Raw genomic sequence first — 12,631 nt, 5'->3', positions numbered from 1 at the left:
GGGCGGGGATAGTGCTGATTCGCTACTACATGGGAGGGGGATGTAGTGGAAATTGAGGAAAAGAAACTATCATATTTCATAGTTTTTGTGTATCGTTGCCTAATATCATTGACTCTTGTTTTTTTTGGGGGTGAACCTGAAAAAAAAAAATGATATTAGGTTCTACCCTAATATGATAGACGCATTCAGTGACTAAGTCATCTTAGATTTAACTAGTAAATTGACGGATTATAATTTCTATAACGGTTTGTTATTTTTTCAAATGTTGCAATGTATATATTCTGCCACGTGGATTTGAATTAGTTACGTGTCAAATTTTAAAATCTTTTTTTTCTTTATCAAATATTCTTTTTAATTTATACATGTCTCATCCTGTGGTATTCATACTTGTTTATTCATTCTTCAAACACAATTATACAATCTCCTTGCTGTGAATGAGAACAGATGATTTAAATTATTAAAAAAAAAAAGTGAAAATCAATGACATAGATTTGTCTCGTGATTTTTGGAAAGAGCACAAGACAAATCTTTTGAGTATAATTTCTTTTTTTTTTGGTAAAACAGTGTTACTATACGATAAAGGATTTTGTAGTCCATAGATGTTGGTGTTTTTATCCAAAAGAAAAAAAAAAAATTCTACAAATGCTCGCCGTATATAATGACATTTCAAAGAACACAGGGGAAAGGATGTCTCATAATGCTTAAACAAAAGGTCCACATGACCCATGGCCAAGGAAGAGAGAGACTGCAATATAAGAACAATTTATACGTCGTTTTGTTCTCAATTAAATATAAATGAAGTTAAGGGAGAGGATTCTCTCTAACACTCTTTTTATAATGCTTGCATCGAAGGGTTTCCTTTTCAAATACTTTTTTATACTACTCAATTAAATATAAATGAAATTAAGGGAGAGGATTCTCTCTAACACTCTTTTTATATTGCTTGCATCGAAAGGTTTCCTTTTCAAATACTTTTTTATACTAAATATAGAAATTTTAAGGGAGAGGATTCCCTCTATCACTCATTTTCTTATGCATACGCTTAAGGGTTTTTCCTTCCAAACGTTTTAATAGGGGCTATTTTAAACATTTTACTATTCAAAATGTGAGAGGACATATAAAATCGATATGCATAGTGGTTTTATGAAAACCTTTTATACTCAAGTAAATTGAAAATAATGTTCTACCAAAAATAAATAAATAAATAAAAATATCTTCTTATTTTTTAGAAGGGGAGAGTCAATCAATGAGAAGACACAAAACAATTCAAAAATAAACCCATCCTCTAGAAATCATACATAACATGAATAATTGGCTCCCATATGAGAGTCTGGTTCTCCCAAGGACCTCTATCACTCAGGCCCAGATTATACCTAGCACCATAAATCCACCACACATTAACTATATCCTAGTTTGTTCCGTACATAAAACTGAAAGAGGTAATATGTATGGATGGGCTTATGGCATATTTTCCAGCACTAATGTTGTTTACTTTATGGCCAATCATGTGATGACAACAAACCAAATTGAAGCAAGTGCAAGGTCTTTTTTTTAAGGGTTGATAAAGCGAAAAATTGTGGATGACAAATCAAGGAAGTTCAGAGTGATGACCCAGCCATGGAATCTCTAATACAGAATTTTTAGAACCCCACCACATGGCCATCAAATACTATTGGTTTGCTCTTCTCTTTATATAATCATCAACCTAATTTTATGTTTAATCTTAAGCCGAACGATGAAGTGGTGCTATCAATGCACTAACTAGCTATTAACGCTTCTGCTATCCAATTACCACTAACTATCGACACTATTAACTTTAACCAATAGATATTAGTATTGTGTGTTTTATATTATATAAAAAAAAAAGATAGGGAGTAGGAAGGGGAGAGGTGTGGGTGTCGTGTTGTTGCCCCTTTTTTATCCCCTTTCTCTCTCTAACTTTATTTTAATTATCTATTTCCCTTACTTTTCTTGCTCTCTTGCTATTCTATTCCGTGCAACCAAGCGGTAGCTGGGAAAAAATAAAAATGAAAAAAGTTAAAAGGGAAAAGAGTGGAAGATGACGTCAGGGACTGCTTTGCTTAGAATTGCCTTAAAACTGGTGAAGTTATTCCGGTAAATTATTTGTTTTTGGGCGACAATTGGGAATTGTAAAAGAACAAGGAAGAAGCAAAAGTTTTTACAGAGCCTCTCAGCAATCACAGCTTAGTCTTCATCTGAGCATGGTTTTAGGATGGTATTTGGTCAGTTGGTATTAATATCAAAATTCGGATCGTCTTCAACTTTTTTTAGTGCGAATCGGACACTTAGGAGGCCTGCATGTATTCTTATATCTTCTCATATCTTCTCAACCATCGGAAGCATATTGAAGGCTAGAAAGGATCCAGACACATCAGTATTGGCATTCTTGACTGATCTCATATTAATCCACCAATATGGATCAAGAGTAAAACGATCAATAAAAATCAATTCTATTGAAATTCACGGGAAATTCATTCGATTCAGATCAGTATTGTATTGATGTCGGCCAAGACATACTATGTTCAATACCAATTACTAAATCCTTGCTTCCGCGTTTTCCAATTAATGGTCATTGTCACCATTGTTATCCACTTCCAACTTTTCAATACCCTTCTCCTACAATCCTCATGTGCCAAAAGAACACATGGGAATTGGAAGCACTCGCTTCCCATGTATCTTTCTAGCACATTTTTACCTTAATTTTAAGGGAAGAAGAGCACTACATGGTCATTGTCACCATTGTTATCCACTTCCAACTTTTCAATACCCCTTCTCCTACAATCCCCATGTGCCAAAAGAACACATGGGAATTGGAAGCACTCGCTTCCCATGTATCTTTCTAGCACATTTTTACCTTAATTTTAAGGGAAGAAGAGCACTACATGGTCATGTGGTGAGGGAGGGGCTCATAGAGGTATCAATACGGGGTGGGTATTTTATATTTCACAAGGCTAGGCCTATCAAATTACCCCCTATTTGTTTAGGTGCAGTAAGCCACAGGACCAAGTAGGATTCTTCTCCCCTAATTATTGTCACCCTTTTGGGTGGTCAGATTACCCTTACACCCAAACAAAGGGAGGGTAAAATAACCACACCACACTGTGAAACCTGTTGGATCCCTTTGCATACTATCATTGGCCCTTGTGCTGGCACATGGCCACACGACACGGTAGTCTTTTTCTTCCCCTTTGTTAGTGGTTGTCTTATATTTTTCTCAAATGTATCTAGTAAATTTCTTGGGAAAGAGAATGCTACCTGTGACATGGGGAAGTGGAGATAGGGGCAGGGGCATCTTTTCACAGCCCACGCCACTTCACTGCGTAGCAACCAAGTTTCATTCGTTTTTTTTTATATGCATCACCATTTACATCCATGTCTGATAACAGTATCCCATCACTATTGTGCACTCTCCCAAAATCATTAGTTCTAAACCTCTATTTTACCACTTGGTAAACTTATTTTGGTCTAAGTTTTGTAAATAAGAAAACAAGATACAAGAAAAGACATCCAATACGGAAGTCAATAGGTATTTGTCAGCTGTGTGAATCACGGAGAAACAATAATGGACCAATCATACAGAGAAAAGGCTTTTTAGATATTGGATGTATCGTTAAGTAGAAAAGTACTCCTTCCTTATCCGCAAAACAAATAGACTTAAGGGGATGTTAGTCAGGGTCTAAGGACATACCGATATTGATACGTATCGTACCATATCAAATTGGTATCCGGAAAAACCGATACCGTATCAACTGTACCCCATACCTTCAACCATGGTTTTAAGTCTCCCCCTTTTGAATTCCTCAGCGATTGGATTGGGACAAGGGACCTCTCCCCCAAAAAATATATATATATATATGTTTTTTTTTTTTTTTTTTTTTTTTGGGGGGGTAGCCAAGGCCCAAGCCCACTTGAGCTTCACATTGGATCATCCTCGCTCCATGTGATCATATCCATCTACATTAAAGTTGAGGATCCACAGTTTAATTGTGGATGGAAGGAAGGCCCATTGGGCCATGCATTTTGTAGAATGTATGCCCATGTTCATTCTAAGGGTAGTAATTGGTGTGACAGAGTGTTTGTGATGTTTTCAGAAATCAAAAGATGGATCTAAGCCATAAAGTTTCATGGCTTTTCCCATCTCAACTGCCTACTCCCGCTTAGAGTTGAGTGAGTGCACAATATTTCAGTAATGGCAGAATACTGTCTTGCAAGGTTTGAAGATTAAGATTGTATAGCTTTTCTGGGTCATCCAGATTATACAATGTAACAAACCCATGTCTGTTTCTCAAATTTACCTGCACTTTTTTTGAATGAAAATGCAGCTTCATTAAAAACATAAAACATGGGGGTTCCGGAAAGAGAGACCTGAGGATCTTTCACCACAAGAGCCCCCATATTAAATATTAAGTTCTAACGCCAAATCAGGATCCCCCAAAGCAAACAAAGAAGAGCTAAATGATGATGACGATGATAATATATTTTCCCATTTTTTCAGGGCAGTTCATCTTCTAAGCAGCAGTTGCCACCCCCAGGACCAGAAGGATTCACTGTTCCAACTGCTGCTGCCAGTTTCTTCACCATATTAGCATGCTTTTGACCTCTCAAATGGTTAATGAAGACCGCCTGGCTATTACACACCACATCGCATGTTATGCATACCTTCACTGAATTGGCTGCCACTCCACCTTCTATCAGTTTCCTCCTCCGTGTCTCCAGATCCTCTCTAGGTCCCAAAGGTGACGCTCCATTCTTTTTAGGCTGTTGCACGCCAACAGTCATGCTGTTGTTAGCTGCTGGGCTTTCTTTTGGACCAATCGGGGGATCATTTGCTGCTGGGCCACGGACTTCTTTCTCTGGTTCTTCTAATTTCTCCTGGTTCTTATGCATCTTTATCAAATTGTGTTGGTCCCACTCATCCTTGTTACAGTCAATCATGCAGATTTCACGCCACACAGACTGCACAACAGTATTGCTCCTGTTAGCTGATGGGCTTTCTTTTGGACCAAACACGAAGTCCTTCGCTGCTGCTGCTGCTGCCACCATAAAAGCTGGGGCATTAGCTTCTTTCTTTGATTCTTCCAGTTTCTCCATGTTACTCTTGTGCTTCTTCCCTGCTTTGTGGTGTTCAAAATCACCCTTGCTGGTACATTTAATCTTGCAGATTTCACACCACGCACACTGCACAACAGTCTTGCCTTCGTCGGCTGCTGAGCTTTCCTTTGGACCAATCAAGGGATCCATTGCTGCTGGGGCCGCTGTAGCAGCTGGGGCACTGACTTCTTTCTTTGATTCTTCCAGTTTCTCCATGTTGCTCTTGTGCTTCTTCCCTGCTTTGTGGTGTTCAAAATCACCCTTGCTGGTACATTTAATCTCGCAGATTTCACACCACACAGACTGCACAACAGTCTTGCCTTCGTCGGCTGCTGAGCTTTCCTTTGGACCAATCAACGGATCCATTGCTGCTAGGGCCGCTGTAGCAGCTGGGGCACTGACTTCTTTCTTTGATTCTTCTAGTTTTTCAAGGTTCTTCTTGTGCTTATTTTCCAGCTTGTGTTGGTCTGAGACATCCTTGCTGCTACAGTCGATCTTGCAAATTTCATGTCGTGAAGACTGTAGTACAGAATTGCCCTTGTCAGCTATTGGGCTTTCTCTAGGACCAAGCATGTGACCCGTTGCTGCAGGGGCCACTGTAGCATCTGGGACACTGGCTTCTTTCCTTGATCTTGATTCTTCCGGTTGGACCAAGACATCCTCGCTGCTACAGTCAGTCTTGCACATTTCACACCTAGCAGACTGCAAAACAGTCTTGCCCTCATCAACTCCTGGGCTTTCCTTTGGACCAATCACAGGACCCTTTGCTGCTGGTGCCGCCGCGGCAGCTGGGATACTGGCTTCTTTCTTTGATTCTTCAAGTTTCTCCACGTTGTTCTTGTGCTTCTTCCCCAATTTGTGTTGGTCCAACCCATCCTTGTTGGGGCATGAAATCTTGCAGATTTCACACCACAGAGAATGCACAATTTTGGTTTTCTTTGCACCCTTCGTGCAGGTGCCATTCACAGCAGGGTGAGTCTTTGGCATGCTCCAACCGGATAAATTGGGATTTTCTGCAAGCAACGGCTGTATTCCGTTATGTTTTAAGTTAGCCTGCATATTACCAGAAAAAAACAACTTCAGTAAAGACCTAGCAACTCAGAAGGTAAATAGACGCAACTGAAGTTGAACTTCAATTCCACAGAAATATCAAAAGGAAAATAAAAAGCAGAAATGGCAAAGTCCAGGATCAAGAGACAATTATTTATTATTTTTTGACTCCTATAGCTTAACAACAATAACAAGATGATGACGTTAGCACTAAAAGACCTCAGTTTGTGCATTGATCCCCACTTAAACTAGAAGAGCTCAGAATCTACTTTGCATCCCAATCAAGTCCACTTCCCATCCTCCCTTTTGTTTTCTATGGCTTGTTATGAAAGTTATGCAGTAGCAATACCAAACCAGTGAAGTCCAATGGGGGATCAGTTTGCGATAGAATTGCAGGAAAAGAGGACAAACAAGATAAGGAGAAATTTAAATAACTCAAAAGACAAAGAGGACTTCTCTGATTATGCTCAACTTCTAGTCGAAGGCTATTCTTAACTGAATAGGTAATCCTATCAAGTTTGGTCTGAATCTGATGTGCAAATCCACAGACACGACACATTCCAATTGGGAGTACAATAATTTAAGTTCTGCAGAGTCACAAGACAGAATCGGGGTTCAAACCAGTTATCAGTTAATGCTCTAACAATTGAATAACCAGTAATAGAAAGCAGGAACAGAACCGCCAAAACAGATTCAGAATTTGGAAGATCCAACAAATCCTAGTTGCATCAGCATTTACACTATTAATTGGAAAGTTGAGATCTTGAAACCGTCACAAGATTAATAATTAAAAGTAGAACAGGGAACTGAAATCAGAATTCAGATCAAATTTAAAACAAGGTAATTGGAGAAATCAAATGAAGTAGGAAACTAGAATTCAATGGGAATGATGACCCAAGATAGGATTTTTTAGTAGGTTTTTGAAATCAGGATTAATAGAGATGAACATAATTAAAACTGAAACTAAAATAGAAAAGATAACATCAGGAATCACCACCTAATCTGTAGGGCTGGGATCACCATCAAAATCCCAACCTTGGAATCACCACAGCAGGGATTCATGTGCAAGACTGTAGCCCCTTACAAACTTATATATATGGCTCAAAACAGACTCAAACTCAAAAAAGAAATTACCTAAACCAATCCTGAACTACTAAGTTAAACTAACTGAAGTAAGGCTGGACTTATAAAATCAATAAACCGACCCAAATAAAACACTTTAACAACAATTAAAAATAAAGAAATAGGACTCTAGTAAACTATAAAGTAAATCCTATATTCCCTCCCTACCCATACTTTAGGCCAATTAAAATGGCCCATTGGACCAAAGCCCAACATATATAGAACCCAACTCAAGGCTAATTTAAGCCAATTTCCTGATTTATCTGCATCCAAAATTCAGCTCAATTTGAAGATAAAATTTTAGCAAAGGCAAATTTTTCAGGAACACATAAAATTATCAAACAAAATGCAAAACCAGAATAGTCCAGCTCAGCAACATCGGGAACAGTTACGAGGCTCCCAACTAGGAAATTTCAAGAAATGAACATATTAATGGAAGAACAGTTACGTATCTGCGGCTTATTGCTGCGTACAAAACACACTTTTGCTAATGCTACAAGGTTAGTCATAGAAATCCTCTAGAATCTTCATACAGAGCCATCTCTTTTTCCTCTATTTCATATTTCAATGCTCTGATCACAGGCCTAGATAAACAGAGGGATCAAAATGCTGCCTTGTATGCAACTTGAGCCAAAATTCAAATTGAGGCAGAAGTTTTACATTTCACCAGAGTTATATTTATATAAATGAATCTCAGATCCACTAGACTCAAGATGATCATACCACCAGATGGATGGATCCACTAGCTGACCCCATTTAGTTCAGAGAAGGCTGAATTGTGTTGTTGTTGTAAAGCAGCTAAAGTACACAGACTATATATATATATATATATATAGAGAGAGAGAGAGAGAGAGAGAGAGGGAGAGGTAATCATGAATAAAATTACCTGATATCCATTCCATCCATGATTTGGATGCATCATAATTGGTACATAAGGATTGGGAGCATCTACGAAAGGAAATGTCTCATTCGGTGGAGAAGACCAAGATGTTGAAGCCGGTTGTGATGCACCTAAAAGATGTAATGAGACAGAACCAAGAGGAATATCAATTCCTCCAACAACAATACTTTCATCACGCGCACTTCGTAAAAGCTCTGGACGCTCTCCATAATTAGCCTTGGCCTACAACAATGACCATGTGGTTACTTCTCCAAAGTTAACAAACAAACATAAAGCAAGTATAGTACAAAGAAACTAGAGAGAGAAAGAGAGGTATCGAGAATAATATTCACCTGATATCCGTCCCACTTGGGATTTGGATGCAGCCCTTGAGGTGGAAGTGCCATTGATGCATAAGGATTTGAAGCATCTAAGTTAGAAACAATCTCATTCGATGGGTAAGACCAAGATGTGGGAGCCGGTTGTGATGCACCTGAAAGATGTAATGATGCAGAATTATAAGGAATATCACCTCCTCCAATGGCAATGCCACCATCATGCGCACTTCGTAAAAGCTCTGGACCCTCCCCATTATTAGCCTTGGCCTACAACAATGATCATTGGTTACTTCTTCAAAGTTTTAAACAAACATAAAGCAGCTATAATACACAAAAAATAGAGAGAGAGCGAGGTAATCATGAATAATATTCACCTGATATCCACTCTTGGGATTTGGATGCAGCCCTTGGAGTGGAAGTGTCATTGATGCATATTGAGCATCTAGGTCAGGAACAGTCTCATTCGGTGGGTAAGACCAAGATGTAGAAGCTGATTGTAATACACATGATGGATGTAATGAGACAGAACCAGAAGGAATATAGTCTTCTTCGACAGCAGTAGGATCAGGATGATGAAACCTGCAGTTGCGTCCAAACTTGCAGAAACCATCACGCATATACTCTGGGCACTCACTTTCCCCCTTTGACAGAGAGAAAACAAAATCACAATTTCAATTTATATAAAAGATATGTTAGCTTTAATCGATTAGGTAGAACAAGAAAGGGACAATAATAGTACCGGTCTAATTGGCAAGTCGAGAAAGTTAAAATCTAGTGGTGGTTCAGACAAAGGTGGTGGTAACAATGGTTTTTTCCGTGAGTGACTGTATCTACAAGCGTTTCCGAACTTACATCCTCCTGGCCGCAGGTAATACTGCAACAACCATAGCATAACATAAATTGAGGAACATCCATTACTGATATAGCATACATCAACAACCACAATATACATGTAAAGATTGATGACAATTGATATAAAACACATACAACATCATATCAAGAAAACCTTCCTAAATTATTATTATTTTAGAAGGGATAAAAAGATCTACATAGGCAACAGTGAGAGACAATGAGATGACTTATGTGAAAGTTCATGAGTCAAACTAAATCCCATCCCCCATGCACACTTGCTTCTAGCTTGCCCGCTAGTACACACACATATTGATGCAATTAAGATTGTCCAATTGGGCCACTCGAGCCTTTGAAGATTTTATTTTGGCTCATGCTTGGGTTCAACAGACCTTGGGCTTCTTATTTTTGGGATTATTAGTGTTATGAGACCTCTTTTATAAGCCAATTTTGGGGTCTTAATTTGATCCATGCAAGTGGGCAGGGTTCTTTTCTCCATAAGTTAGGATTATGGAGTATTTTATTCTTTCTGAAAGTCTTGTTTTATTGTTTTTGGATTACTACTTTAGGAAGTTTAGATGGTTAAATTCTGGTTCTTTATTCTTATTAAAAAATTGTAAACCGAATTCCCTAGAGGAATTAATTGAATGGATTATTTCAAAAAGTAGTGCATGAGAACTCCCCTTGCCCCTCCTCTTGATCTCCCCCTTCTTTCTCTCCCTAAGATCACTCCTCTCTCTTCTCTCTCCTCTACACACACACGCAACTACGCAAGAGTAAGAAACACAATCTGACTCTTTTTTATGAATAAAACATCATCCAAGATGGATTTATACACTTATACCCATGCCACACCATATGAACAAGCATCCCCTAAATGGAGAAAGATTCAAGTAATATGTATCCTATAGGAGGTCTTGATCCATCAAGGTTTAACAAATGTTATAACCATGAGGTTTGGGGTGTATAATCTGGAGGCTGAAATATTTAGGAAATAGTGGGTAGACTTCCACTGTTTGGAAATTACCATCAACAGGAATGATAGGAATACAGATACGGTTGATTTCGCTATGATGAGAGAAAGAAAGAGAGGGAAAAGAAGTCCAAACAAATGAAACCCAAGCCCAATCTGATTTAGCACCAATAGGCATAACACGTCATGCAGCTTAGGGAAAGAGAATTCCTCTAACTTCTAATTAAATCCAAATGGTAGAGAGTACATTTCTCTTCAATAAATCAGTTCTGTAGGGGAAGATAACCAATCTACAATATAAATAAACAAAAACATGGATAAGGGTCTGGTGGATTGGATGCATATCCCACAGCCATTATGGTCCATGCCTAATATGAGTATCTTGAGTGAAATGAAAGGTTCAGTTATTACACACTCCAACCGTTAGATAGAGCATGCAGTTCCAGCTAGACTTTTGGTTGTAGGAGTAGAATTGACAAAAGGGTACTTCCTGTGAATTAAACCCAAATAAAAGACCAGAGGCCAGGAAGTTATAAAAACAAAAGGAGTATTTAGGATAAATGCAACAAGAATTTTAAGGAACCTACAACTTATGCCACTCAAAGAAAGTAATGCATCTTATGGACCCAAAAACAAAAAAAAAAGACCCAAACTAAGCAAGGTAGTTGAATAAGGACCTTGCATTCTTGCTGCCCCTTTCTCTCTGAAAAGCGTTCCTTCTCCTTTTCTTTAATAACCTTTAACATGAATAAAACCATGGACACCAAAATAAGAGAAAATGAATTCAATCTTGTCCTTGAATCAAACCGCTAATGAAATCAAAATTCATAATATAACTGCTCAGTCAGAGTAAATCAAACAATAACAAAAGAATAAATATAAAAACAAAATGAAAGAATGCCCAAAGGAAAAACAAAAAGGTAAAATGTTTGTCAACAAAAGCTAACCTCCGAAGATTCCGGCGAATCCGATCTCTGTGCAGACACAAAAGACTGATAGTCCATCACTACATGATCGCTAACAAAAGACGCTAAAGAATATACAACTACAAGTAGTAAAGCGCGGTCAATGTACAACCAAACGGGTCGAGATCAAAAGGAGGTACCTGGTTTTCCTTTCTAGCAGGATGATTGGACCTGCAATTTGCTCCATCGCGTGAAGTTCTAGTTCGAAGGTTAAAGGAGCAATCGGCACCATTGGATCTCCGGGGATTGACAATTTTTCTAGGTCTTACCTCCCTGACTAAAGAATCCCTTTCGACGTTATCCTCCTTAGAGTCATCATCGTCTTCTTCCCCATCATCTTTGTTATAATCTTCTAACCCAACTTCCTCTTGAGTCTCCACAGTAACAGGCGCATTCTCAGTAGAAGAAACACGATCAGGGACAACAACGGGAGTAGTAGCAACAGGAGAAGCAGTAGACAAAGGATTGACAACAGTGGCATCAGAAGAATAAAAGTAATCTCTTGTAAGTTTTTCTGCGGCTTTACACATTAGCAAAAACATGGTTGCTTTACTACTAAGAGAAAGCAAATAGGCCATGAATTCCTTATCTTCTCAGTGAGAAACTCTTAAAGGAGAAGGAGAAGCAGAAGCAGGAGATGAACTAGGTGAAGACATAGTACAATACGCGTTTGTACTTCACACGCCGCGTTTCATCCGCGTTTATCGGAAAGAAATCTGCAACTTCAGCACCCGGGGTTGTTAGGCACAGAACTCGTCGTCGTTGCAGGTCTTGAATCGGAGGGTTAAGGTCTCAGGTCACCGGCGATATTGGCCGGGGATTGTGGTGGTGATTCACGCCCACTGGGTAAGCTTGAGAACACGGAACGATCATCCATCTCTGTTTTTGGAAAGCTAAGAAGTCAATCGATGGAGCTTCCCATTGTTTCTCTCTTTAAATAAGGAAGGGGTCAAAGAATCAAAATGGATGAAGAGAAGGGAAGGAAGGAAGGAAGGAAGGAAGGAGGGAGGAGTGAGGGAAGAAAGAGAGAGTGGAAGGTGACGTCAGGGATCAACAGTCATGATTTTGTTTCCTTCCTAGTGAAGTATTCAATGGGAGTATGGGAAGGAGAGGGGCAGGGGTGTCATTTCAAATGAGAAGAGGAATAGAAACAGAATGTGTTTAGGCTGCGTTTGGTACCAAACTTGGTATTTTTTGGTTTTTTTTTTTTTTTTCTTAACGAAAAGGAAGAAAACCTCTAAACTCTAGAAACGCAAAAATGATAGAATGAAGAAACATTATTCTATCATTTTTAGTTTCATTCCAAATATAAAAATAAAAAAATAAAAAAAATTGAACAACT

General features: G+C 38.6%; 1 protein-coding gene across 7 annotated transcripts in view; it reads right to left on the bottom strand.

Moving 5' to 3' along the window:
- Positions 1–12,315, bottom strand: part of LOC122072056 (zinc finger RNA-binding protein 2-like) — an 18,774-nt gene extending 6,459 nt beyond the window's left edge. The window contains exons 1-9 of one of the 7 annotated variants that reach the window (XM_042636593.1): positions 11,430–12,313; positions 11,272–11,316; positions 11,002–11,061; positions 9,242–9,376; positions 8,877–9,143; positions 8,697–8,769; positions 8,518–8,594; positions 8,171–8,407; positions 4,203–6,165 (exon numbers count right to left, since the gene is read on the bottom strand). In XM_042636593.1, the coding sequence (XP_042492527.1) occupies positions 4,513–6,165; positions 8,171–8,407; positions 8,518–8,594; positions 8,697–8,769; positions 8,877–9,143; positions 9,242–9,376; positions 11,002–11,061; positions 11,272–11,316; positions 11,430–11,867 (2,985 nt within the window). In that variant the 5' untranslated portion in view covers positions 11,868–12,313 and the 3' untranslated portion in view covers positions 4,203–4,512. Of the gene's footprint in view, positions 1–4,202; positions 6,166–8,170; positions 8,408–8,517; positions 8,770–8,876; positions 9,144–9,241; positions 9,377–11,001; positions 11,062–11,271; positions 11,317–11,429 lie in introns of those variants that run through there. The other 6 variants (XM_042636589.1, XM_042636590.1, XM_042636596.1 and 3 more) reach the window with 6 other exon arrangements.
- Between the last annotated feature and the right edge of the window lie 316 nt (positions 12,316–12,631).

Source organism: Macadamia integrifolia, chromosome 2 (genome assembly GCF_013358625.1).
Source record: "Macadamia integrifolia cultivar HAES 741 chromosome 2, SCU_Mint_v3, whole genome shotgun sequence".
Taxonomy (NCBI): domain Eukaryota; kingdom Viridiplantae; phylum Streptophyta; class Magnoliopsida; order Proteales; family Proteaceae; genus Macadamia; species Macadamia integrifolia.
The sequence above is the reverse complement of the archived record's forward strand: the minus strand, read 5'-3'. Positions and strand labels throughout refer to the sequence as shown.